General features: G+C 35.9%; 1 protein-coding gene across 1 annotated transcript in view; it reads left to right on the top strand.

Moving 5' to 3' along the window:
• The window catches only part of MetRS-m (Methionyl-tRNA synthetase, mitochondrial), a 197,439-nt gene that overhangs the window by 76,013 nt on the left and 96,368 nt on the right, over nt 1-25,058 (top strand). Inside the window, exons 6-7 of the mRNA XM_090382639.1 lie at nt 2,380-2,505; nt 22,270-22,375. Coding sequence (XP_090238765.1) covers nt 2,380-2,505; nt 22,270-22,375 — 232 coding nt within the window. The remainder of the gene's footprint in view (nt 1-2,379; nt 2,506-22,269; nt 22,376-25,058) is intronic.

Below are 25,058 nucleotides of genomic sequence, written 5' to 3'. Positions count from 1 at the left end.
TGGAAGTGGGTTTTTCTTTTTTTTTTTTTTTTTGGCTGATGCTGCATAAGCTTGCTTTCTTGCATCAAATGCCTCTACTAATGCTAATGCTAAAAAGGATTCTTCTGCTCCTATGCTTATCTTTAGTGACACTCCAGTTTCTAGGCAAAAGGATATATCTCTTTTGGGAATTACCCTGACTTCTAATCTCTCTTGGCACAAGCACATTACAAATATTGCTTCCTCTGCATCTAAAAAACTTGGTTTTCTCTTTCGCTCTCGGCGTTACTTTTCTTCTAAACAGCTGCTCACTCTGTATAAATCGCAAATCCGCCCTGCCATGGAATATTGTTCCCACATTTGGGGTGGTGCCCCCAAAACCTCTCTCAGGCTTCTTGATTCCATTCAGAAGAGGGCAGTTAGGTTAATTAATGATTCATCTTTAACAGAGTCTCTCCACTCGCTTTCTCATAGACGTACTGTTTCTGCTGCATGCCTCTTCTACAGATATTTCCATGGGCACTGTTCTTCTGAATTGGCTTCTATAATTCCCGCTCTCTCTTTCAAAACAGTCCGAACACATGCCGCCACCAGCCAACATCCATTTACTGTTCAACTTCAAACCCACAGAACCAACTTTTCATCTTCCTCATTTATTCATTCAACTGCCGTTTTCTGGAACAACCTTCCTTCATACGTATTTCCTGAAAATTACAATCTACAGAAGTTCAAGTCCAATGTCAACAAATATCTTCTTTCGTCTTCTCAACCTCCAACCCAAGCACGGTACTAAGTACTATAGGTTCTAATACCTCTCGTGTTTGGGGTTCACATAAAAAAAAAAAAAAAAAACCTCCATCACTGGAATTCTAATATTTTGCATAAAATCCTCAGGAGTATTATTTCGGCACAATGCATTAGACATGCATGAGTTTGTAGTAACCAAGTCATATTAATATAAGCACTTAAAAAGCTATATCAAAAATTTGTTTGAGACAATATTCCTTCAAATTTTATCAGATTCTCTATGAAAAGCATCCTTGACCAAATAAACAGTACATTCAGTTACATCATGCTAAAAAAATTTAACATAACCGTGTATTGCACTTTGGAATACATGAATTGCACCACCTATATATAGTGCATATAATAATCTTGTCACTAAACCATCTGTATTATTCTATTTAGTGTGAGTTGAAAACACCCTCCTTGAATAGCAATACTCTTACTTTTTTTTGTATAGTATGCAACACTTTTTTGTACACCTATGTTTTTTTTTTGCACGGCAGTATGCAACAATGTTGCTTACCACGTGTGCTAACCATAGTTTTATGATTAATTATTTATTTACTTTATTTTATTTTATTTATTTATTTATCAGAACACCTGTTACAAAATATATTTACATATATTTTTATATATCAAAACTGCACAATCTCCAAATTATCCAGGGGCCTTCATATTTTAAAATAAAAAATTTAATTAGAAGTATTAGCATCAGCACTAATTACGATCATACTTAATCAACAAACCTTATTACTCCGCCTTATTTTCTGCCTGCACATTCACACAGAGTAAGTACATTAAAGTAATTAACAATTTCCTTTACTCCAGTGCACCGTTTACAAAGTATTGAAGCCACTGTCATTCAGTTTTATCAGTTTTATATTTACAAATGTATGACTTAAAAATGTTTCACATGTATAACGTCATTTAAAAAATTACATTACAATTATTGCACAGACAAAATTACAATTATTCTAGTGTACCCATGGTGATTATTTTGCCAAAACTGTAACAAAACTGTTAATCAACAGTTTCATAACAGAAGTGTTAAAAAATAACAGAAATTTTGAAAATCAGTTGGAAAATTTTACTACAAGTTTTTTTTTTCCTTACTGTTAATCCCCACTTGAATAACATTTCTCTCTTTACCTCCTTTAAAATCTGACATTCTGTTGGTAACATCATCAATTGTTGCTTCTGGAAAATACACTCTGGTTCTGGACCACTTATCTTTATTACAGAAAATGTTCCTGCTTCCCTGACTTCAAACCCCATAAAGTTTGAGATAATTGCCATGTGAAATATAATTAGGCCACTAGCAAACAGAAATGATTGAGGTGTTGAAATAGCAAACATATATTCAGAACTAATGCAAACTGAAGAGCTGGCATAATAACTGTGAGCTGCGATATTGGCTCGGTAAAGTCTTTTATCTACTGTGCCACTTAGCATTCAAAATGAACACTTAATTGGTATATAACTATGTGTATATGATTGTGTGTGCTTATTGTCTTTTTTTCTTAGTATACCCACACATGATATTTTTTTCTTTATCTGAAAGTTTTTGTTTATAGCAGAATAAAACCATTAAGATAGAATACATATTATTTACAGGAATGTCTTAAAGATAAGGGCTTCATTTATAAGGACTTTTATTCTGGATGGTACTGTGCTGCAGATGAAGCCTTTTATAAAACAAAAGATATTACTTCAATTAGAGATCATAATGGACTTCGCAAGGTAATTGAAGTTTGATGTATGGAAATGCCATACTAATAAATTTAATTTTTTTTATGACAGTTCAATTAAATTAGAAGACGACATTTTAAATTTCAGCTGCTGGTAGGTAACATACCAGGGGTCATTTACCACCCCAACTCTTTTGTACTCTAAAACCATTTTGTTTGCTCAGCCATAACAAATAGTACATAGTCCAGCAAAAATAACTACCCATTTTAAAAATGAAACGGCTGCTGTGCAAATTGGAAAAGACATTTATTGTTATTAAAGTTTAATAATATACATCAAAGCATTTATGTTACACTCCTCAGTGTTTGAAAATGAGGTCCCTTAAATGGCTATTTGTCATTGTTGTTGTTGTTATTTGGTTTTTAGGAGCATTAGCAACTAAGGCCATATTGCTCTGGGGATATGCGGTGGTCATTCCCTGACCTTTCCGCATCCTCCGTATTTGGTGGTCACGGGCTCGAACACCTGTCTAATAAAGAAGCGTGTGCTACGCACTGCTGCTCCTGCCAACCTGGCTATGGAGGTGCCCAGATTTGTCATGAATATTTTTCCAGTTGCTCAAGTGTCCATGGATGGTTTATATAGACTTTGGATTTTAAGAGGTTGCAAACAGTCTGGTGATCATGGTGGTCAGTTCAAGTTGCCAGAATGAAATATGATGTGATTTGAAAACATTTCTCCTAAGTATCCATGGAAAGTCTTGTGGTATGTTCCATATATCCATCCTGTTGAAACTAGACATTTTGTAAGTTGACTCCATTTTGGTGAAGATCTCATAAAAATCCTTGCAGCATGTTTACATATAGTGCTGAAGTTACTGTGATGACAGCTGAACCATTAATATTTTCATAAATGTGTGGACTAATGATGGACTAAAAAGCAGACACCCCTCCCACCAGTGGTAACTTTTTTTGGCTGTGAAGTGATTGTTCATGAAGGTCATGTGGATTTTTGGCTGCCAAAAATCTAAAAAAATTGTTTATTTACATACCCATTCAAATAAAAGTTGCCCTAGTCACTCCACTCATGATTAACTGATTCATTAAGTCTAGCATTAGCATTAGCATTAGTAGAGGCATTTGATGCAAGAAAGCAAGCTTATGCAGCATCAGCCAAAAAAAAAAAAAAAAAACACTTCCACTTCACCCCTCTGTTCGTTCAAAATACCTGTCCAGCTGAGCCTTAAACTTATTTAGGCTATCAACCTCCACCACAAGGGATGGAAGTCTGTTCCACCAACCAACCACCCGCTGGCTAAAGGCAAATTTCCGCATGTCTATCCTACATCTGTCTTTCCTCAATTTGAATTTATGCCCTCTCAGGTGATTTTTCTGAGCTAGAGGAAGAATCCCATCACCATTGAGCATGCTTAAACCATTCAAGGCTTTATACACCTCTATCAGATCACCTCGCTGGTGCCTAGTCTCCAGACACTGTAATTTGCAAAACTTAAGACTTTCTTCGTAAGAGCACCCCTTTGTTCCATTCACTAATCTTGTTGCCCTTCTCTGTACTCGTTCCAGCAGCTCTACATCCTTCTTGAAATGAGGCCTCCAGACCTGTATACAGTACTCTAGGTGTGGCCTGACCATCGCCTTATACAATGGAATAATCACCTCCTTATCCCTGCTGGAAAAATTCCTGTATATCATTGACAATACTCCATGAGCTACTCTTGCAGCCCGTCTGCACTGCTCAGAGAACTTCATATCCGCCTGCACAACCACCCATAAGTCCCTTTCATTCTCTACCACTGTCAGTGTTGTACCACAGAGTTGATACGTTGCTCTGGGGTTGCTGTTTCCCATGTGTAGTACTTTACATTTGTCAATGTTAAACTTCATTTGCCACCTCTCAGCCCATCTGCTCAACCTTTCCTAGTTCTAGTTCTTGTCTAGTTCATTTCTCACCTTATGTAAGAATAGCATTAGCATTAGTAGAGGCATACAATGCAAGAAAGCAAGCTTAACATCAGCCAAAAAAAAAAAAACAACCCTCCCATTTCACCCCTCAATTCATTACTAATGCCTGTCCAGCTCAGCTTTAAATTTATTTATTTATTATTTATTTTTTTATGTGAACCCCAAACATGAGAGGTTTTAAAACCTATAGTACTTAGTACTGTGCTTGGGTTGGAGGTTGAGAAGACGAAAGAAGATATTTGTTGACATTGGACTTGAACTTCTGTAGATTGTAATTTTCAGGAAATACTTATGAAGGAAGGTTGTTCCAGAAAATGGCAGTTAAATGAATAAATGAGGAAGATGAAAAATTGGTTCTGTGGGCTTGAAGTTGGACAGTAAATGGATGTTGGCTGGTGGCGGCACGCGTTCGGACTGTTTTGAAAGAGAGAGAGAGAGAGAGAGAGAGAGCGGGAATTATAGAAGCCAATTCAGAAGAACAGTGCCCATGGAAGTATCTGTAGAAGAGGCATGCAGCAGAAACAGTACGTCTATGAGAAAGCGAGTGGAGAGACTCTGTTAGAGATGAATCATTAATTAACCTAACTGCCCTCTTCTGAATGGAATCAAGAAGACAGAGAGGTTTTGGGGGCACCACCCCAGATGTGGGAACAATATTCCATGGCTGGGCGGATTTGCGATTTATACAGAGTGAGCAGCTGTTTGGAAGAAAAGTAACGCCGAGAGCGAAAGAGAAAACCAAGTTTTTTAGATGCAGAGGAAGCAATATTTGTAATGTGCTTAAACAACTGGATAACCAATTGCTAAAAACAGTTGACAAACCATAAGATGGAAGCTTGTTTAGAAGACCTTTATGCCAAACATGATCCAAAGCCTTTGAGATGTCAAGAGCAACTACTTGTGTTTCACCGAACCTTTCCATTGAATTAGTCCATAAATGGGTAACATAAGCCAGAATATCACCAGTGGATCGACACTGACGGAATCCATACTGGCGATCGTTGATCAGACAGAAGGTTTCTAGGTAGTTTAAGAGTTGGCGGTTAATTGATTTCTCCATTACTTTAGAAAGAGTAGAAGTAATTGCAATGGGACGATAATTGGATGGGAGGGATTTGTCACCCTTTTTAGAAACTGGCTGGATGTGAGCAAATTTCCAAGCAGAAGGAAAAACACCTTTGGAAAAAGAAAGTGAAAAAAGGCGGCAAAGAATAGGAGTAAGTTCAGGAGCACAAGTTTTGAGAACAAGTGGAGAAACACCATCAGGACCTGGAGCTTTCTTAGCATCAAGATTCATCAAATTCCTTCTGTTATCCTTTTGACGGAAGACCACAGGAGGCATTGAATGGAGCGGGTTGGGAATGGTGGGAGGTGTTTTACCAAGATTACTAATACATGAGCTGGAAGAAAAATGGGATGTTAGCAGGTCAGCTTTATCCTTGGCTGAAGTGACAACAGAACCATCTGGTTTGGACAGAGGTGGGAGCAGAGATGGGCAAAAGTTGCGGCCAATAGCTTTGGCAAGAGACCAGAATGCTCGGCTACCATTAGGGCAAGAAGCAAGTTTTCTACTCTTAGCCTGTTCAAACTCTAGTTTGGACTGATTAATAACTGCTTTATAATTGTTGCGAGCTTTGGTGTAGGCAGAAAATGAAACTGAAGAATTAGAAACAAGCCAATTATGATATGCAACATTCTTCTCTTGAACAGCCGTAGCACATTTATTGGCAAACCAAGATTTAGATAAAGGATGAGATTGTAAAGTGAAGTGTGGAATATTCCATTCCTGCAAGAATAATTTCACTGACACGATCTGAGCAAACGTTGACATCAGGAGTTTTGAAACAGTAATCCGACCAAGGAAAAGAAGAAAAGAAGTCTCACGGGTCATCCCATTTTGCATTCTTGTAATGCCAAACAACACGAGGTTCGGAATAGCCATGAGATAAAGGTTGCATCGGAGAAGAGACAATCACCAAGTTGTAATCTGAAGTGCCTAAAGGACTTCTCACTTTGACCGTGTACTTAGAAGGGTTATTTGTGAGAAAAAGATCAAACGTGTTGGCTGTATGATTAGGATTGTCCGGTATTCTTGTAGGTAAATGAACAATCTGTGCTAGGTCATTAGTAATTGCAAAAGCCTCAGCATCTCGACCTGCTGGGTCTGTGTGACTAGAAAACAGAAGCCAGCTGGAGTTGTGAACATTAAAATCACCAAGGAAAATTACCTCACTGTTAGGAAAGTTGGACTGGAGAAAGTCAAGTTGCAAAGCGAGGAAGTCAAAGAGCTCCTAGTGATTAGTGGATCTGGGAGAACGGTAGAGACAACAGATGAATTTTACACAATGAGTTAGAGAGATTTTAAGCCAAAGAAGATCAAAGAGAGGAGATTCCAAATTGCGAAGTCTCTGACAGGGAATATCAGAACGGACATATGCACAAGTACCACCTTTGAGGCGAAAGGAATCATACAGCGAATAATTTGGGCATCTGAGATGAGCAGTAGTTGAATCAACCGATAACTGAGATTCTGTCAGAAAAAGTACATGGGGTTTGGCAGACTGCAAGTGGAAATGGACATCGTAGAGATTAGAATTGAGACCACGTATATTTGTGAAATGAATTAGGAAATGCGTGGGAGGTTTAGATATTTTCGCAGATAAGCTTGCTCTATTAGTTTGACAATTCATGGTGTATTCAATAGAAAAAGTGGGTGGGACATGCTGTATGAAGTAATGAAATTTTTGGATATGGTGTACACGTGGTCTACTCTGTATGGCGTACAGAGTAGAGGTAGGAAGATTATACACTAGCTGATCCGGAAGCCTCCTAGAGAGTTACCAATAGGTTCGATCCGGTGTACTAACTAGCGGCCGGCCTTCGAACACCGTTTTAGAGCTGTACCCTCGAAATGTATGGAATATTGGATCTTGCCACAACGTTCATCATAACCTCAAAAGTCATCAATCATACTGCATGATGGAAGAGATGGGGAAGGGTTGACCGTAACTTAGCTCTAGCGACTAAACATGGGTTCCACCACTTCAAGCCTCCAATATTTAGGCTATCAACTTCCACAACAAAAGATGGAAGTCTGTTCCACCAATCAACCACCTGCTGGCTAAAGGCAAACTTCCACACATCCATTCTACAACTGTCTTTCTTCGATTTGAATCTATGCCCTGTCAGGTTCTTAATCTGAGCAAGAGGAAGAATCCCATCAGCATTCAGCTTGCTCAACCTTTTCAAGACCTTATACATCTGAATCAGATCACCTCGCACGTGCCTACTCTCCAGGCACTGCAGTTTGCAGAACTTAAGCCTTTCTTGGTAAGAGCACACCTTTCTTCTCCCTCACGAATCTTGTTGCCGTCTTTGTACTCATTCTAGCAACTCTACATCCTTCCTAAAATGAGGCCTCCAGACCTATACGCAGTACTCTAGGTATGGCCTTACCATTGCCTTGTACAGCAGAATAATGACCACCCTGTCCCTGTTAGCAAAATTCCTATATATCATTGAGAAGACTCCATGACCTGCCATGTCAGCCTGTCTGCACTGCTCAGCAAATTTCATATTTGACTGCACAGTTACCCCCAGTTCCTTTTCACTCTCCACTTCCCTGAGTGTAGTACCACACAGTTGGTACATTTCTCTTGGGTTAATTGCTACCCATCTGCAGTACTTTGCATTTGTCAGTGTTAAACTTCAGTTGCCACTTCTCTGCCCAACTTATCTAGATCCAGTTAGAGTAGCATTACTGTCTTTATTGTCGTTAACAACCCTGCCAACCTTTGTATCATCTGCAAACTTGGACATTAATCCTGATATACCTTCATCAATATCATTGGTGAATACACAAAACAATGATGGAACCAGCAACGAACTTTGGAGAACTCCATTAATAACATTTGTCCACAAAGAGCAGTGTCCAGCACTCAACCACCCCTTTATCCATAGTAGCAATTTACTCTTAATACCATACTTCTCCAGTTTGTACAGCAGTTCCTTTGTGTTTCAGTTCCATCATAGTATCCAATGAAATTGGTCAGACAAGACCTCCCTTTAACAAACCTATGCTGTGTCTTAACTATTATTGCAATCTTGTCTAGATGATCCTGCAATATTTCTTTAACCAGTGACTCCATTATTTTCCTCAGAACAGTTAAACGTTAGTTTAACTGTTCCGTTAAACAAAGTTAAACTAACGGGTCTATAGTTACTTGTGTCACCTTTTGTGAACCCCCTTTGTCAATTGGCGATACATTTGCCAAATCCAGTCCATGGGGACCTCCCCTGAGTCTAAAGAAGCTCTCATAATTATGGCTAAAGGTTTGCTTACTTCCTTTGCTGCTTCCTTTAATATAACTGGATAGATCCCATCCACCCCAGGTGCCTTCCTTATGTTTAACTTCAACAATTTCTCCCCCACTTTGCTCTCAGTTATTAGAAAATCACTTAGCACCCTGTTAGAGTTTGATAACCTTCTGGCATTCCCCTAATTGAATAACTCCTCATGTGTGAATGTAGATGCAAAATACTCATTTAGTTTATCAACTACCTGATAATGATTATTAATAGTCATCCCATCTATGTTAAGTGGTCCATTCTGATTCATCTCTTTCCTTTGAGAGTTTATATAAGTAAAGAACTCTTTGCTGTTTTTCTTTGCCTCCTTTGCCAAAGATTTCTTGTATCTTGCCTTCCCCCGCCTAACATCCTTTGTGACTTAATTACAGACAAGTTTATATCTGCCATAGGCTTCTGTGTCACCTGATAATTTATATGCATCCCATACATTTTTCTTCTCTGCCATGAGCCTCATTAATTCATCTGACATCCATTTAGACTTGAACCTTGAACAGTATTTCTTAGTTGGAATAAAAAGCCTAGTAGCCTCCAAGATTAAGTCCCTCAAGGCTTCCCATTTAGAATTCAACATTGGTAACATCATCAGTTGATCCCACTGTACAGAATTTAAAAACTGTCTGGGATCCCTGTAGTCACCTTTACGAAAGTAAAAGCCCTTCCCTTTAGCCTTAATTGTAGTTATATCTTTAAGTAATTCCCATATCAGTACATTGTGATCACTGTCACCCAGTGGTTCCTTTATCTGCAAATTCTTAATGCATTAATAATTACTGCTGATAATCAGATCAAGAGTATTAGTCCCTCTGGTTGCCTCTCGAACATGTTGCTATAGAAAACAGTCATCCAATAAATCCAAAAAAGTCTTGCTAGTGTGAGATTGACCAACCCACAAGTTCCAGTCAATATCTGGAAAGTTAAAATCCCCCATTATAAGACATTTTGATTTACTGGCCTACTCTGTTTCTCTGCACAATTGCTCATTATACTCATCAGATTCATTAAGCCTATAACACACATCTACTCTTATTTTTCTTTCCCAGTCGGCGCCTTCCGTAGCCAGGTGGGCAGGAGCAGTAGTGCGTAGCACACGCTTCTTGATTAGACCGGGGTTTCAGCCTCTGACCACTAAATATGGAGGATGCAGAAAGGTCAGAGAATGACCTTTCTGCATATCCCTGGAGCAATATAGCCTTAATTGCTAATGCTCCTAAAAAAAGAAAAAAAAAAAAAAACGAAAACTAATCCTTTCCCAGTGCTTATGTCACGCCAAACAGGCTCAACATTGCATTGTTCACCAACATCAATTTGATGCACTTCCTTGGATTTTGTGTTTCTTAACTAACAGCATAACCCCTCATCCCTTCCTACCCTGTCTGTCCTTTTTGTACTCCCCAAATATCAATTATGCATTGCTTATATCTGTTTGACACCAAGTCTATGATATTCCAACAATATCTGCGTTTGACGTCTTGACTAGCACTTCAAGCTCATCAAATTTATTAACTATACTCCTAGCATTGGTGTACATACAAGTATACATGCACATGTTTCTTCCCTTAGTTACCCTAAAACAGCCCATATATTTATTTGCTCCACTATGACTCCCAACAGTCCTGAAAATCTCCATTGCCTTGCTTTCCGTACTGCTGCTCGTTCTAATAGAAGCATTGCAAGAATCACTTTTGCCTCTGCCTGCAGCCACTGTTAACCTTTTAGTCTGTGTATCCCCCCCCAAGCTAGCAGTTTTCCAACCCACCTAACACTGCCTTGATAGTATTAGCAAATATTCTTGTATCCTTTCCATTTAGGTGTACCCCCCCCCCTGTAGAAGCATTCTCTCCTGTCAACAAGCACCAATAGATTGCAAAAATTCAAATGTGTATCCAAATCATGAACAAGTAATTGTCAAACCATTTGTATTTTATATCACTCAAACTTTAAATCAATATGCAATATACACTTCATTCTAATCTGTTTAATTCTCTTGATTGGCAACTACCAGATGTTTGGGGACTGCATTTTAACATTGCTCTGATCCTTTTGATGTTTTCTGCAGCATATGTGCTGTACACATCTGACCTGGAGGTTTACACTGTTCTAAATTTGTAAATCGAATGTGTTTGGTCTTTTGACTTGTAACACTGCCATTTCTTCCAATGTTGAAGTGGCATCTAAAATAGTTGAGTACTGACAACAGAGTCACCTGATTTAAAAAAAATGTTTTGACAACAAATGTGTTATGTTTATTTGACCACCACTCCATTTTATTGAATGCTTTATGTACTCCAATCCAGACAAAAGCTGCAGTGTCTGGATTGGAGTACATAATGCTGCCACTTCAGCCACTATGAAATGATGCCACTTTTAAAATAGGTAATTTTTTTTGCTTGATTCTCTCCCTTTCTAAAAGAATACTTTCGTTAGTTTGTTCATTTAAATTGAGGAAAATCTGTTGCAAAGGGTTAAAATGGTCCCCATGTAATTATGAGTTTTTGGATGCTTGTCAGAACAAGTTACTGTATTATATGCCATATTAAAAAGAAAAGAATAAAATAATCATTATTTTAAATTCATAAATGATATCTTTCATGCAACATGATTCAAATTATTATTTAAAAATAAACAAGTATTTTAGGGAAGGGAAAATGTGTAGAGGATGTTTTATGTGAGAATGGAAATTCACATAGTTTACTTGGCACCCCAGATCATGAAAAAGATGGTCCCTTCCAAGTCTGTCAGATTTCAGTTTTCTTTTTTATTTCTGAGTATTTTTCTTCAAATTATGTTTCTATATACCAGTGCTAGACCTTTTTTGTTAAGGGATTTTATTCATTTTTAATAAAAATTTAAAAATATATATTTTTTTTTTACTTATGTCATTTCCTATGAAACAGAATCTTTTTAAAATCTGGTGAAAATAAAAAAAAGCAAAACACTATAAATGTAAAATATAAATATGAAACTGCATTTTCATCATTTTGAAGTTTATGAAGCTGTCAAGCAAGCAAAAATTCAAAGTTATGCATGAGAAATTGAGAAAAAAAAAAAAAAAAAAAGAAAAAAAAAGTATATTGAGAAATAAATGTACATGTGGGTAACTCAAAAGGTAATGACAGTTTGTGTGTAAAACTAACATCCACGTCAGATACATTTCCTATATCTACTGTGTTGCTAGACAAATTTACACTTGTGTTGCCATGCCTGTACTCAGTCTGTTTTATATAGTCAAAGTGTAACCATATCATCCCACTTTCCAGTTGAACTGTTAGTGAAAAATGTGCTGTGGTCAGATCCTTGTAGGCAGAAGGATTGGGAGGTGGGGGCAAACCCTTCCATATTTGCCGAAGAATGTTAGCACAGTGTAGAGAAAAGTGTATTTGTCAAAAAAAAAAGTTCTATGAATGGATGAAAAGTTTAGAAGTGGCAAAGCAAGTAGAAAGAGTGGAACCATATGTTATTCCCAACAACCAAAAAAATCAAAAGTTGCCTGCCTTCTCTGATAAAGTGACATTGGCATTTATTTTGAGATTTGAATGGGGGCTTATTCTGGAATGTTTTCAGGAACATAGAGAGATTATCGATAGGGTAAGATGTGCCTTATTGGAAGAGAAACTTAAACCTTCTATTGCAGTAAACAAAAGTTTGCTGCTGCATGAAAATTCCTGACCTAATTCAGCCACTTCAACCATTAAAATCATTCAGAAACTTCATTTTGAACTTGTCTCATCCACCATACTATCCAAAATAGCCCCCCTTTTTTGGCCTTCTGAAAAAGGAATGTGGATGTCAAATTTCAAGTGATGAAATCAAAGAAGCAATGCACATGTAGCTTTGCAAACAACCCATAACATTTTTCTCAGAGAGCATTTAAGAAGCTTGTGGATCAATGTGAGAAGTGTTTGGAGAAGCGAGGGATACTACATGGAAAAGTAATACAGTAGACTCGATTTTCCGGGATAGATGGTAAAAAACAAATCCTGGATAATCCAAAAATACAAAAGTCCCCAACATACAAAAAGAGATACGTTCTAGGACTTCTTACTTCGTTGAGTTTTACGTGACTCGGGAATGACTAATAACATATTGCTCCTATATTATTATTGACAAATCTGAATTCTGCACGATACTTGTTAATGTTTTGGCTATTTTGATATATCCTTATTATAATGATTCTTTAGAGATTTAACAGATGCACCGTTTTCAAACTTTTGAATAATTTCAAGTTTTTTTTTTAACTGAAAACACAACTCTTTTGTGTTTACCCATCATCTTCGCGATTTCTAAAAAAAAATTCTATAAAAAAATTCCAACATCCCTGGCATAAATAACGAAACAAAATTTGTCCTTTTGCGCTGCAATGGAACACAACAATCGATGTGACACACTAAAATAAACTAAACATTTGGTCTCTCTCTCTCTTTCTCTTTTTCTTTTTTTTTTTTGAGTGGCGAGTGTGAAGATAGCGGGGATTGCAAGATAATAGGTACACTAATCTCCCAATGATGACTTATAATGCCGCTTGTCGCTTATTTACGACTTGCAAAATATCTGTTTATACCTATTCTAGTTATTACTTGAATTTTTTTGATTTTTGGTCGATTTTTTTTATTTTTTTTTATTTGGAGTCTTGAAGTGTCCCGGTTAATCAAGAGTCTGCTGTACTAAAATTTGTGCATATTATTTTCATTTTTTTTATTTAACAAAAAAGAAAAATTGTCTTTACGTTTTGATTAACCCTTCTATATATGTATGCATATATTAATAATAATAATTGAGACAAGAAACCATTATTTATCATAAAAGTCCAAAATTTTAAGGTATCATGCATGGCATTGTGCCATTTTCAGCAATAAGAACTTTGCTCTGACATTGGCCTCTCATGCTATAAATCTGGTCTCATACTATGACATCATGGTATGAAGTGTTTGAAAAATACCTTGTACTATGTGTGTGCTTGTGTATGGCATGCAGTATTATCGATATACTGTTGCTGCAGTATACATCTCATTGTGAGTATACTGTTAATACCACTTTTTTATAATTATTTCAATGGATTACTGACCAACTACAAGTGTATGAGAGGTTATGTACATAAGAGGTTACTGTGTAATCTGATACATGTTGGGATCATACATAAGATTATAAAATGGATCACATGGTGAATGCAGAGCAGAAGGTTGAGAGATGAATGGTTTCTGTTCAGATTGGTCTAATGTTAGAAGTGTTGTTCCCCAAGGATCAGTTTTGGGATCACTGCTTGTGATTTTCATAAATGACATCACTGAAGAGATAGAGGCAGATAGAGGGCATAATGTCAAAATTTGCAATTGGTGTGAAGATTAGGAGGATTAGTTAATGATTAATTCCAAGCAATGTTCTTTCAGGATGACTTGGATAGACTTCAGGAATGGTCAGAAAAGTGGCAGCTATATTTTAATGCAGCTGAATATAGTGCCTTATACTTTGGGAATAGCAGTTACAAAATAACTTATACACTTTGTGGGAGTGAATTAAAAATAATAGAAGAAGAAAGGGTTTTGGGAATTACAATATGGTTGTACGTGAAGTTTTCCAAATAATGTAGACAGAAGGAAGGCCCTTGGTGCCCTATTATTGATTTATTGAAAACTTGCTTGTAGAGATAGGTCATAATCTTGCTGGGTAAGATCACACTTAGTATACTGTGTCCAAGTATGGGGACTACACTGAAAATGGATATTGAGCTTCTTGAATGGATTCAAAGGTGGGAAACCTACTTGTTGAGATCTGCAATAGGACACCTGTATGAGGAAGACTAGAATATATGGGCTACAGAGCTGCAACCAGAAACCTTAGAGGGGGACCTGATTACGGTTCCTTTTTCATTATTTACTTTATTCACTTCTGTCTCCTGTCACACCTATAAGGCTCTGAGAGGAGACAGTGAAATAAATGAAGGCAATATTTTCACTATTCTGAATTATTCCAGGACTAGGAATAATTCAGAACAGTGGTGCCATAAATTTAAATGACAGCAACAGAGAATTGTACTGGATTGTAGAAAGTTCTCATTACTTAAAAAGTTAATTACTGTAACAAGTTACCTCTTTGGCAAACTTGTGCTGACAGCTTTGGAAAATGAAAAGTTCACTTGGATAATTACCTACATGAGATGGAATCACATAAGTTTTTAATTTTTTTTCCCTTTGGTTTTTTATTTATTTATTTATTATTTTTCTTTAGTCATTTATTTATTTTTGCTAGTGCAGCAAAAACTTGTGACTTCCTTGTGCTATATGGCTATTACTGGTAAAAGCATTTGACTTTATATTCAAGTATTGTCAATTTTTTTGTTTTTTTATGATTATTTTTCCCCCTTTTCAGTATAATTTATTTCAAAGCAAATTGAGATATAAATTATTTGAAAGGTTTTAAAGTGAGTTATATTTTAAAATATTTAAGATGGAATTGAGTGACAAATCTCCCAGGAAATCAAAAAGCATTAGCTATTGAATGGAGACACATTTCCTACAGTGTCAGAATCTGGAAACTCAGAAACAGATATGAACTCAAGTGAAGAAAAAATAGCTACTGTAAACCAAGAAAACCTTTGAGCTAACTAAAACAAATGAGCAGCTGACAATGTCAGATGTAGAAATTTCAGAGAAACCATTAGAACTTACAGTTATGGTTAGAACTTACATTTGCTTGTGCAGTAGATGTGGCAGAAAGTACCCATCAGGGGAGCCTATGGAAAATAATGAAGCAGTTTGGATTTCCCACCAATAAAAAACATATAAAGAAAAAGTATAATCAAAGGGTCCTTCTAGGGTGGATATCCATACTAATTTCACCAATCATTATATGATAGTTTATACATTAGTGTATATAGTCATTCAAATATAAATAGTATCGATGTTACCATAACATTATCATGTAGCAACTGTCAGCAATCTGAGACGAATGGCAAAACAGAAGACAAAAATAGTAACACATGGTGGCAGCTTATCTTTCAGCATGTTTTATGTAATTATTCTGCATAAACAATAATTGTACTTCAAAAACTACTCAAATAGGGAAAGAAAGAAACAGCCATTGAACCCACACCAGTGATTAATGTGCAATGGATATTTTGCTGATTGGCCTATTACTAAAGGTGCCACCACTGCTTGGTTAACAACATGAAAAATTCTGATACTATGATCAGTTATGCAGTAGGATGAGAAACTCAATTAGCAAGTATAACAAACAGAATTAGATTTTGGTGGTTGAAGTGAGAAACAAATTTTTAAAAATATATGTTGAAATCCATGCAGTAATTTTACAAATGCTTAAATTAGGGTGCCCATCATTGCACATCTCTTTATTTGTAATTATTTGTCAACTTCAAGAATTTTTGAAGCAATCTTCACAGTATTATTTGAATTGCCAAATGAAGGAGATGAAGACATCAGAGAAGAAGAAGAAGACACGACTGAAATGCAGGAAATTATTAATACTCTATTGTTAAGAATGAAATGGTCATGCAAAATATCAAGTGTAAAGGCAGCAGGTATAAATTGAATTAAATTTGAAATGCTAAAGGAAAATAATGTCATGATGATTACTTCATATTACCCAGAGATAGTTTTTGAATTTTCTGGTTCCAAATGATTGCATCAGTTGCACAAATATATAAAATAAAAAATTGAATGTGGCAATTACAGAGGAATCTCACTCCTGGTGTTTGGATTCAAGATTGAGAAGACAGAAAATACTTGTTGTCATTGGATATAAATTTCTGTTGATTTTAATGTTTAGGAAATACAGACAAAGAGGTTATTTCAAAGAACAGAAGTTAATAAGAAAATTAGGAAAAGTTTGTCCAGTGAGTTTATAGTTGAACTCTGAATAGATCTTGGCTAGTTGAGATACATATTACTGTTTGGAAGAAAGAGGTAGAATTACAGATGCAAATTCAGAGTGATGGTGCCCATGTGAATATCTAGAGAAGAGGCATGAAGCAGAAATTGAATATCTGTGTGACATGAATTTGAGTGAGTTTGTAAGGAATCATTAATTAACCTTACTCCCTTCTTTTGGATAGAGTTTAATGATTAAGAATCTGAGAGAGGTTTTTGGGGCATCATCCAGAAAATTATTTTGTGGTACAGTAGATTTATGATTTGTAGAGATTCATTAGCTGTTTAAAAGAAAAGCAGTGTTCAGAACAAGAGAGAGAACCTTGGTTTTTTTTTCAATGCAGTGGTAGCAATATTTTGCAATATGCCTATGCCAAGAAAGGTTAGAAATCTGGATTATCCCCCAGTAAAGATAGCATTTGTTCTAGAAATTTAAGGGATGTTGAAGATGTGGGAAGTAAGAGTGGTCTTGGTTTTATATGGATTGAAGTTAACTTAGTTTCCATCTTTCCGGTGGAGAATTATATGGAGATTAGGCATTTTGGTGGTGGGCGTTCAGGAATTGGAACTATTTGTGCAGAGCAGGGTTTGCTGAACTGGAATGTGGAATACTGTCATCAACAAAGTTGGAATTGGAAAAAACTCTTAAAATAAAGCAGAAACTACAAAAAAAAATCCTTAGCTGTAGAATACACTCCTACAATTGTTCTGCCAAAATTGCCCCAACAAATGTAGGAGCATATTCTACAATTAAAAATAAAAAAAATTTCCCATAATCTGAAAAGTCATTATTTCCACAAAATTGAACATTAGTCATAAATTACAAAACCACATAAAAAGGCAAAGCACTTTTATGTTCAAATTTACATCAGAAAAATATCACTATGTAAAATGGGCTTTATGGCCTATTTTACAAAACATATGAACAGGAACTCCCCGACTTACATAAGGGTTACATTCTGCAGAATGCTACGTAAGTCAGGGAATTTCCCACATAATGCAGTACTTGCAGCTGTGCTCACTGAATTGATTGAATCAAAAAAGAAATGTTCGACAAACATGTAAATAGAATTATGTATTGTATTTATTCAATTTTTTTATCTCATGCGCAGGAAAAATTACAAAAGCATGCAATTTAAAAAAATTTAAAAATTATAAAGTTACAAAAAAAGAGGAGACAGGCATAACAGTAAGTTTTACCTCTTGAGTAAGTTTTACCCCATTACCAGAATCGACATCTTCAGCCGATAAGTACGCCGCTGTGGAGATTTAGAAGCCACTCAACCCTACACAAGAATGTATTAATTGATGACTGGACAATGGTTTTTTTCTTTTCATCGTAGATTTTTTTTGTAGCAAGAAAGCATATCATTCCCCCCTCTGTTAACTTTTAAGAATCGTTCGCTGTCAGGATCTATCTTCTCAAACCTCGCCATTGCCGATGCAATTTCACAAAATTTCATTGCCATCTCTCTGGTGATGAAGCGTCTCTACTTCTCATTTGGTTCGTCTTGAGCTTTGTCAGCATTTTCTTCTTTCATGATTGCTGCCTGCAAGTCAATAAGTTCTTTGTTAGATAATTCCTTCTCTAAAATACTCTTCCATGTCTTTGGCATCAAACTCCAACTGAAGTAGCTCTGCAATCTTTACAGTCTTATCTGTAACCTCTTCGTATGATTCGTCTTTTTCAAATCCTTTGAAGCCTTTTACGTGCCATGGGCATATTTTCTTCCATGCACCATTTAAACAACTTTTAGTGATTTCCACCCAGGCCTTATTAATGTTTAAGATGGCATGGTAAATATTGTAAGATTTCCAAAAGTCTCTTAATGTAAAATTTTTCTCAGTGTCTACTGCAGACAATGCCTGAGCAAATGTTGTGCATATATAGTATGCTTTTAAATTCGAAATAATGCCCTGATCCATAGGTTGGATGAGTGAAGTCGTGTTTGGCAGTAGAAATATGACTCTCGTGTTCGAATTGAAATCATTTCAATTCGAACACGAGAGAACCTTGGTTTTTTTAGTGATTTCCAGGAGCATTATCTAATAGAAGCAAAATCTTGAAAGGAACGTTGTTGTCTTTAGAATATTTTTCAACCTTCGGAATGAAGCAGCATTTAAACCAATCCTCAAAGAGAGATATCGTTGTCCATGCTCTCTGTTTCGATTGGAAATGCATGGGTAGGGTGGCTTTATTGATGCCCTTAAATGCACGAGGATTTCCAGAATGGTACACAAGCAGTGGTTTCAATCCTCTGCATTGGCCCCAAGCAAGAGCTTGGCCCTATCTTTTGAAACCTGGCATTGTATTTTCCTCTTTGGCAATATATGTTCGATCCGGAATTTTTTTCCAATACAGAGCAGTCTCGTCAAAGTTAAAAATTTGCTGCATTGAATAGCCGCCATCATCAATAATTTTTTTCAACACATCACAAAATTTCTTTGCAGCTGCAGAATCGGCACTGGCAACTTCACCGCATACAGCATTCAGGTGCTACATCTTCAATATAGCACCTGAACGCTGTTGGTCTTAAATGCATTGATCCTTTAACGTGTTCTTTTATATGTGCACTGTCCCTTCAAATTCCTACAGGATGCAAAACTTGAACATTGTGGAAACTAGCGTGATGCTCGAACCCATTAAACCAACCGTTACTTGCCACAAACTAGGCTTTGGGTTCGCCATACTTATCCTTAATATCTTTATAAATACTTGTTGCTTTTGTTTGAATGGTCATTCGACTCAGGAGCACTTGTTTCTGAATCTGATTTTCCCTCCATATTGTTAACAGCTGTTCCATCTTCGATATAGCACTTGCGCTGTTTTTTTGATCACTGTTGATCTTAAATGCATTGATCCTTTAACGTGTTCTTTTATACGCGCACTGTCCTTTCAAAAAGTATTCACTGTTGAAGCAGCGAGATCTAATTCCCTTGCAATAGATGACAAACTTTGTCATGCTTCGTACTTCTTAATCATCTTCATCTTCATTTCTAAATCAGTTTTGTTTTGTTTTCTGGCACTACCACCACTTGCACTTTTTTCGTTGGTCGCTTTAACTTCATCATTGCAATACGGAAATAAGAATGAAAAGAAGTTTCTGAATATTTGTATTTTATATGATTGAAGATTTCAGCGAAGGGGAACACATTTCACCGTAATAGCGTGAAAACCCACACAATTGCAGTTATTGGTATTATTGCAAATACAATAAGATCGAGTTTACTACCCGTTTATAATTAGATGCATGAACAGAAAAGCCCAATATATCGGAAAGTGCAAATTGTTTTTGGTCGTGATCTCCAGAAACGTGCTTTAGAAAAATATCACAAAGGCATTTAAAATTTATTTTTATAACAAGAACATATGATAACGATGAATTGGTAGTGCAATTTCCATTACAAATATGACCTTTTAGAGAGATAAATAGCTTTTTGTATCTTTACTGTACAATAAAGATTTCTTCTTAGTTATATAGCGAAATTTTCAACTTCCAAGGACTTGGAACGAATTACAAAAGAAAACAAAAAAACAAACGTGATTGGGTTCACATTATGATATTTTCACGATACTTCCATTTATTCCTACAGGATGCAAAATACGTTTCCACGATTTTTTTAAATTTGCACGGGCAGGGAAAAACTTACATAAAGTCGAATTTCTATAAGTCAAGTATTACGTAAGTCAGGGAGTTCCTGTACATAAATAAATCTTTATCTTTATTTGTTCTACCAAACTAAATACTGTTCAAAAGTACAGCATTTAGTTTGCTGATGCCACATGAATTCTATTACATGAATCATACAGTTACCCAGTTGTAAATGTCTGATTCAGGTAACAGCATTTGTGGTGTGTTACTTGAGTTTCAGTTCTGTGTTGACTGCCTTGTCATTTAGAATACAGCATTTGTTAAACTGATATTTATGGGAGACACTACAAATCTTTGTGCTAAATCAGCTGATATGATTTTAATTTATTGTGAAGTTCATAAGAATTCCATAGCTGCCATTCACAGATATGCCAAAAAATATCTGACTCAACAAATACCAAATCGTAAAACATTTTTGGCCATGGAGAGTTGATTTAGAGAAACAGATGTGCTGAAACTATTAGGAGTAAATGCTGGTAAAGGGACATTTCAGTAAACTGCAAATTTTGAAGAGCAAGTACTTTGTGCTTGTACAAATATTTCTGACCACAAGCACCAGAAGGTTGTCAGGTCACATAACATAATTGTTTCACTGCAAGTGTGTGAAGGACATTATATGGACAACAGTTGTATCCATTTCACAATATGCCTGTACAAGAATTGTTTGATGCAAGATAGGAATAAATGCAGAAACCTTTGTCAGTGGCTCATTTTGTGATGTACATGTGATCCTCAGTTTCTCAGGCATGTTCTTGTTGCAGATGAATCATGTTTTACAAGAAATGGAATCCTCAACTCTTGATACCTCATGCCTGGGCCAAAGAAAACCTGTACATGATGATTGTCAGTACTGATTATCAGCTTACCTTTTCCTTTAATGTTTGGTGTGGTGTTCTTGGAAATAATCTTATTTGTCATCATTTTTTACCAGCAAGCTTTTCAGAAACGGATATCTACATTTTTTTGCAGAACAATTTGTGGGAATTGTTGGAAGACATACCCCCATGAAAATCAGCAGTGGTTGTGATTTATGCAGAACATGCATCACTCACTTATCCTGTGATTTTTCTGTCTTTATTATACAGATTACAATAACTGATGGCTTGTTTGGAACAACCCTATATAAGGGCCACAATGATCACCTGACTTCACATCTTAGATTATTTTCTGTAGGGTCACATGAAATCTGTGGTTTGTTCTACATGTTTCCCATGCAAAACAGACTGAGAAATTGTGTTGGAAGCTGCTGAAAAGGTAAAATGCTCCAAGGAAACATATTCACTGCACTGAATGATGTGTTAAACAAAATGGAGGTCACTTTGAATAGTTGCTTTAGATATTTTCCTTTAAGAGGTTTATTTCAGTTTCTTTTTTATGCTATGTAATTTATGATTAATGTTTAACATGTTGGAAATAAACTTTTGAGACATACGTTTGTATGAAATTTTTTTTTAATTAGACACATTAGCATATATGTGTAAAGTGCCTATTATCTTCACCATGTCTGTCCGCCTTCATGTAATAAGTTGATTCCCAGTGGATAGATTTATCATGAAATTTTTTATTTGGTTCTTTTAGAAAGATTTATTGAGCCATCCCAAATTTCTTTCTTTTTTTTTTTTTTTTTTCTTTTCATACATATCACACAGGCCATCCATATAACCATATAGCTGAAGCACTGGATATTATGTTTGTCGCCATGTACTAATTTGGGGAATGAATCTGCAATATGGTGTATGTGCAGAAAGTGAATTATATCTTTTTTGGTAATGTGCCTGTAATGTAATGTGTACATTAACTAACTTGTTTTTATCTGTAGAATACGCTCCTACATTTGTTCCCTGCAATTTTTAAACACTGTGTATAGTATTAGCTATTCAGAGATTATAGGAAATAATGGGTAATCAAATACAGCTGAATTATTTACAGGTCTCCATTGAGTCTGGTCAACAGGTTGATTGGGTGGAAGAGGAAAATTACATCTTTTCTCTTTCAAAAGTGTTAAATGATGTCTTGTATTGGGTAAATGGGGATGGTAAGTTTTGATTAGTTATACAAAATTTCATTATTAGAACTGTGAATGATTTTTTTTGTGTATTGTCCCATTTACAGTAAGATTATGTGAAATACAGTGGATTCCGGTTATTTGGGGCAAATCTTAAAAAACAGAACCCATTCGAGGAAATAGCGTGGGTTTACTTTGCTTAATTGGGACAACATGCCGTTTAATCGGGGCAGGAGACCGCAGCACTGGAGATTACCCTACAATTTTCTCCGACCGTACCACGTGGTTCGGTTGGATTTGTGGAGGTCACAACCATAAAACAATAAAAACAATTAGCAGTCACCTGTTTATTGGGCTTTTCTGTTAGTGCAATCTATAATAAACGAATAGTAAACTTGATCTTATTGAATTTGCGATAATATCGACAGCTGGAATTCTGTGGGTTATTGTGCTGAAATGTGTTTACACTTCCATGGAATCTTCAATCATATAAAAAAATTACTTTTCAGAATCTTCTCTTCATTCCTATTTTTAAAGCTTTGTAACTCGTTACTCACTCCGTTCTCACGTGTATTGTGTTACTTGCAATTTGTGTATGTGTGTGCCGTGTTCTTTGTTATTGATTGCTTATCTTTTTATTGTTTTAAATTTTAACCCCCTTCCACAAATGTCAGTGAACAGAAATATCAACTAGTTAATATGTACATATTACAGTACGTATTAATTATTCTGATTATCATGTATATTCCTCCGATTATCACGTATATTCTTCAGATTTTTGCATATCATTTAATTGGTAAGATAATAAAAGGTAAATTTGTGCTTAATATATCTTTACTTTTATAGCCTGTGGATAAATTTCCTCCTATTTTTGCTAATTAGAATTGCCGTTTTAAGAGAATTAAAATTCAATTCATAAACGTGATCACAATGATGGCGCTTACTACACATCGTATAGTGAATGGGACTTGACTGTGGTGAGTCCGTCGTAACGTGATTTGATTGTACAGTGAACCATTTGTAAAGGGGGGGATACATTGTATTTTTAACTATTTATGCGAAACTTCGGATAATTGGGTCAGCCGCTTAATCGGGCCAAAATGCACTAGTCCCAATGTGTCCCAAATAACCGGAATCGACTGTATTACAAAAGGACATAAATTTGTCTAATAAATGTGGCAATATTATCTTTTATTAAAATTATAGTAAATGGATTTCATTATGTAGGCATAACTTGAAATCTTATTGGGATGTCAAGCCTTTTTTATAGTAGATTCAAATGTGCAGTTTTTGAAAAGTTTATTTTATATACATATATTTTTAATGGTGATTCCAGTTATGAAATGTTTTCAGAATACTTTAGTACCATGAGTGGATTGACAAGACAGAAGAAATTTGTTGACATTTGTTGGCTACAACTTTTAAGAAATACTTATTCATAAGGAGGAAAGTTGCTTCAAAAAACAGAAAGCAAAGGAATGAATTTTTAAAAAAAGTTAAGTTTGTTGAGTTTGGAATTGGATCATGAGTGAATGTTGATTAATTGAAGCGTGTATTCAGGTTCAGAAGAAAGAAGAGAAATTATAGATTCAGAAAAATAGTGTCCATGGAAATGCTTGTAGAAATAGCATTTAGCAGAAACTGAACTTCTGTGATATAGAGAGTGGAGTGAGTTTGTAAGCAAGGGATCACAGCCTGAGCTGATGATCTCTTGGGATTAGCCTGAGCATTTTATTTATTTATTTATTTATTTATTTGTGTACAGTCAAGGAAGTTTAGAGTGGATTTAGGATAGGAACCTCCCCAGAATTAGGAACAGTATTCACTTGTTGGGCAGTTTTGTGATTTGTGCCAATTGAGTATTCAGAGGAATAGTAATATTGGGAACAAAAGGGAATGTCTAGATTTTTGGATTTTTTTGAGTATTAATTTTTGAGTATTATTTTAGTATTAATAGTAACCATATAATGCAAGGAAACCATAGGCTTTTGCTGCACTGGCAAAAAAAATAAGAAAATAGACAAAAAAATAGAAAACAGACTTTTCTCCTTATGCAAGTAAAGTATACACTTCTGTATACTTTTCTGTATAAGATCACCAAATGGGAACCCACCATTCCCTTTTGGTGACCTCATTGACCTCAGTTCCAGTTGGGCGACAATACGATATTGGCTGTGTGCAGTTTCCTGGCAGGAAGTTGCAATCAGTGGTTTCCAGAGTTAAATCTCTTTCCCTTGCTGGAACTTGCAGACTCCATTTATTAGATCACAGTTCCAGATTGTGGGGTGTACTATATTGCTAAGTCAGATCGTAGACTTTGTGGTCATATCTTGGTTCATGTGAGTGCCATCCATCAGACCAACTTTGTCTGCTCTGCTGTTGCTGAACATTATTGGTATGAGCAGCATGTTAATTGTAACCCATTTTTCAGTGTTGAAATTTTTGATCACGCACATGATTTTTGTCATTGCTCCACGTAGGTTTCAACATTAATTGAAGTCATGCAACTTGCATACATCCTATTATGGAAGCGGTTATTTTACAGAATGATAAGAGATGGTGAGCTTGTAACATGGCAAATATACACTGAGTGATCACTGAATTATGACCACCCCTATGAAAACTGAATGCGATCCATTGACCACGAGGCGAGATTGCGTAGTTAGTTGAACTACATAGCATAGATAAGGTGTCAGTGGTTCAGTAGATAGTA

This window comes from Mastigoproctus giganteus, chromosome 1, assembly GCF_048544385.1.
Source record: "Mastigoproctus giganteus isolate SK-2022 chromosome 1, ASM4854438v1, whole genome shotgun sequence".
NCBI classification, from domain to species: Eukaryota; Metazoa; Arthropoda; class Arachnida; order Uropygi; family Thelyphonidae; genus Mastigoproctus; species Mastigoproctus giganteus.
This window is presented reverse-complemented; position numbering and strand designations above follow the sequence as displayed.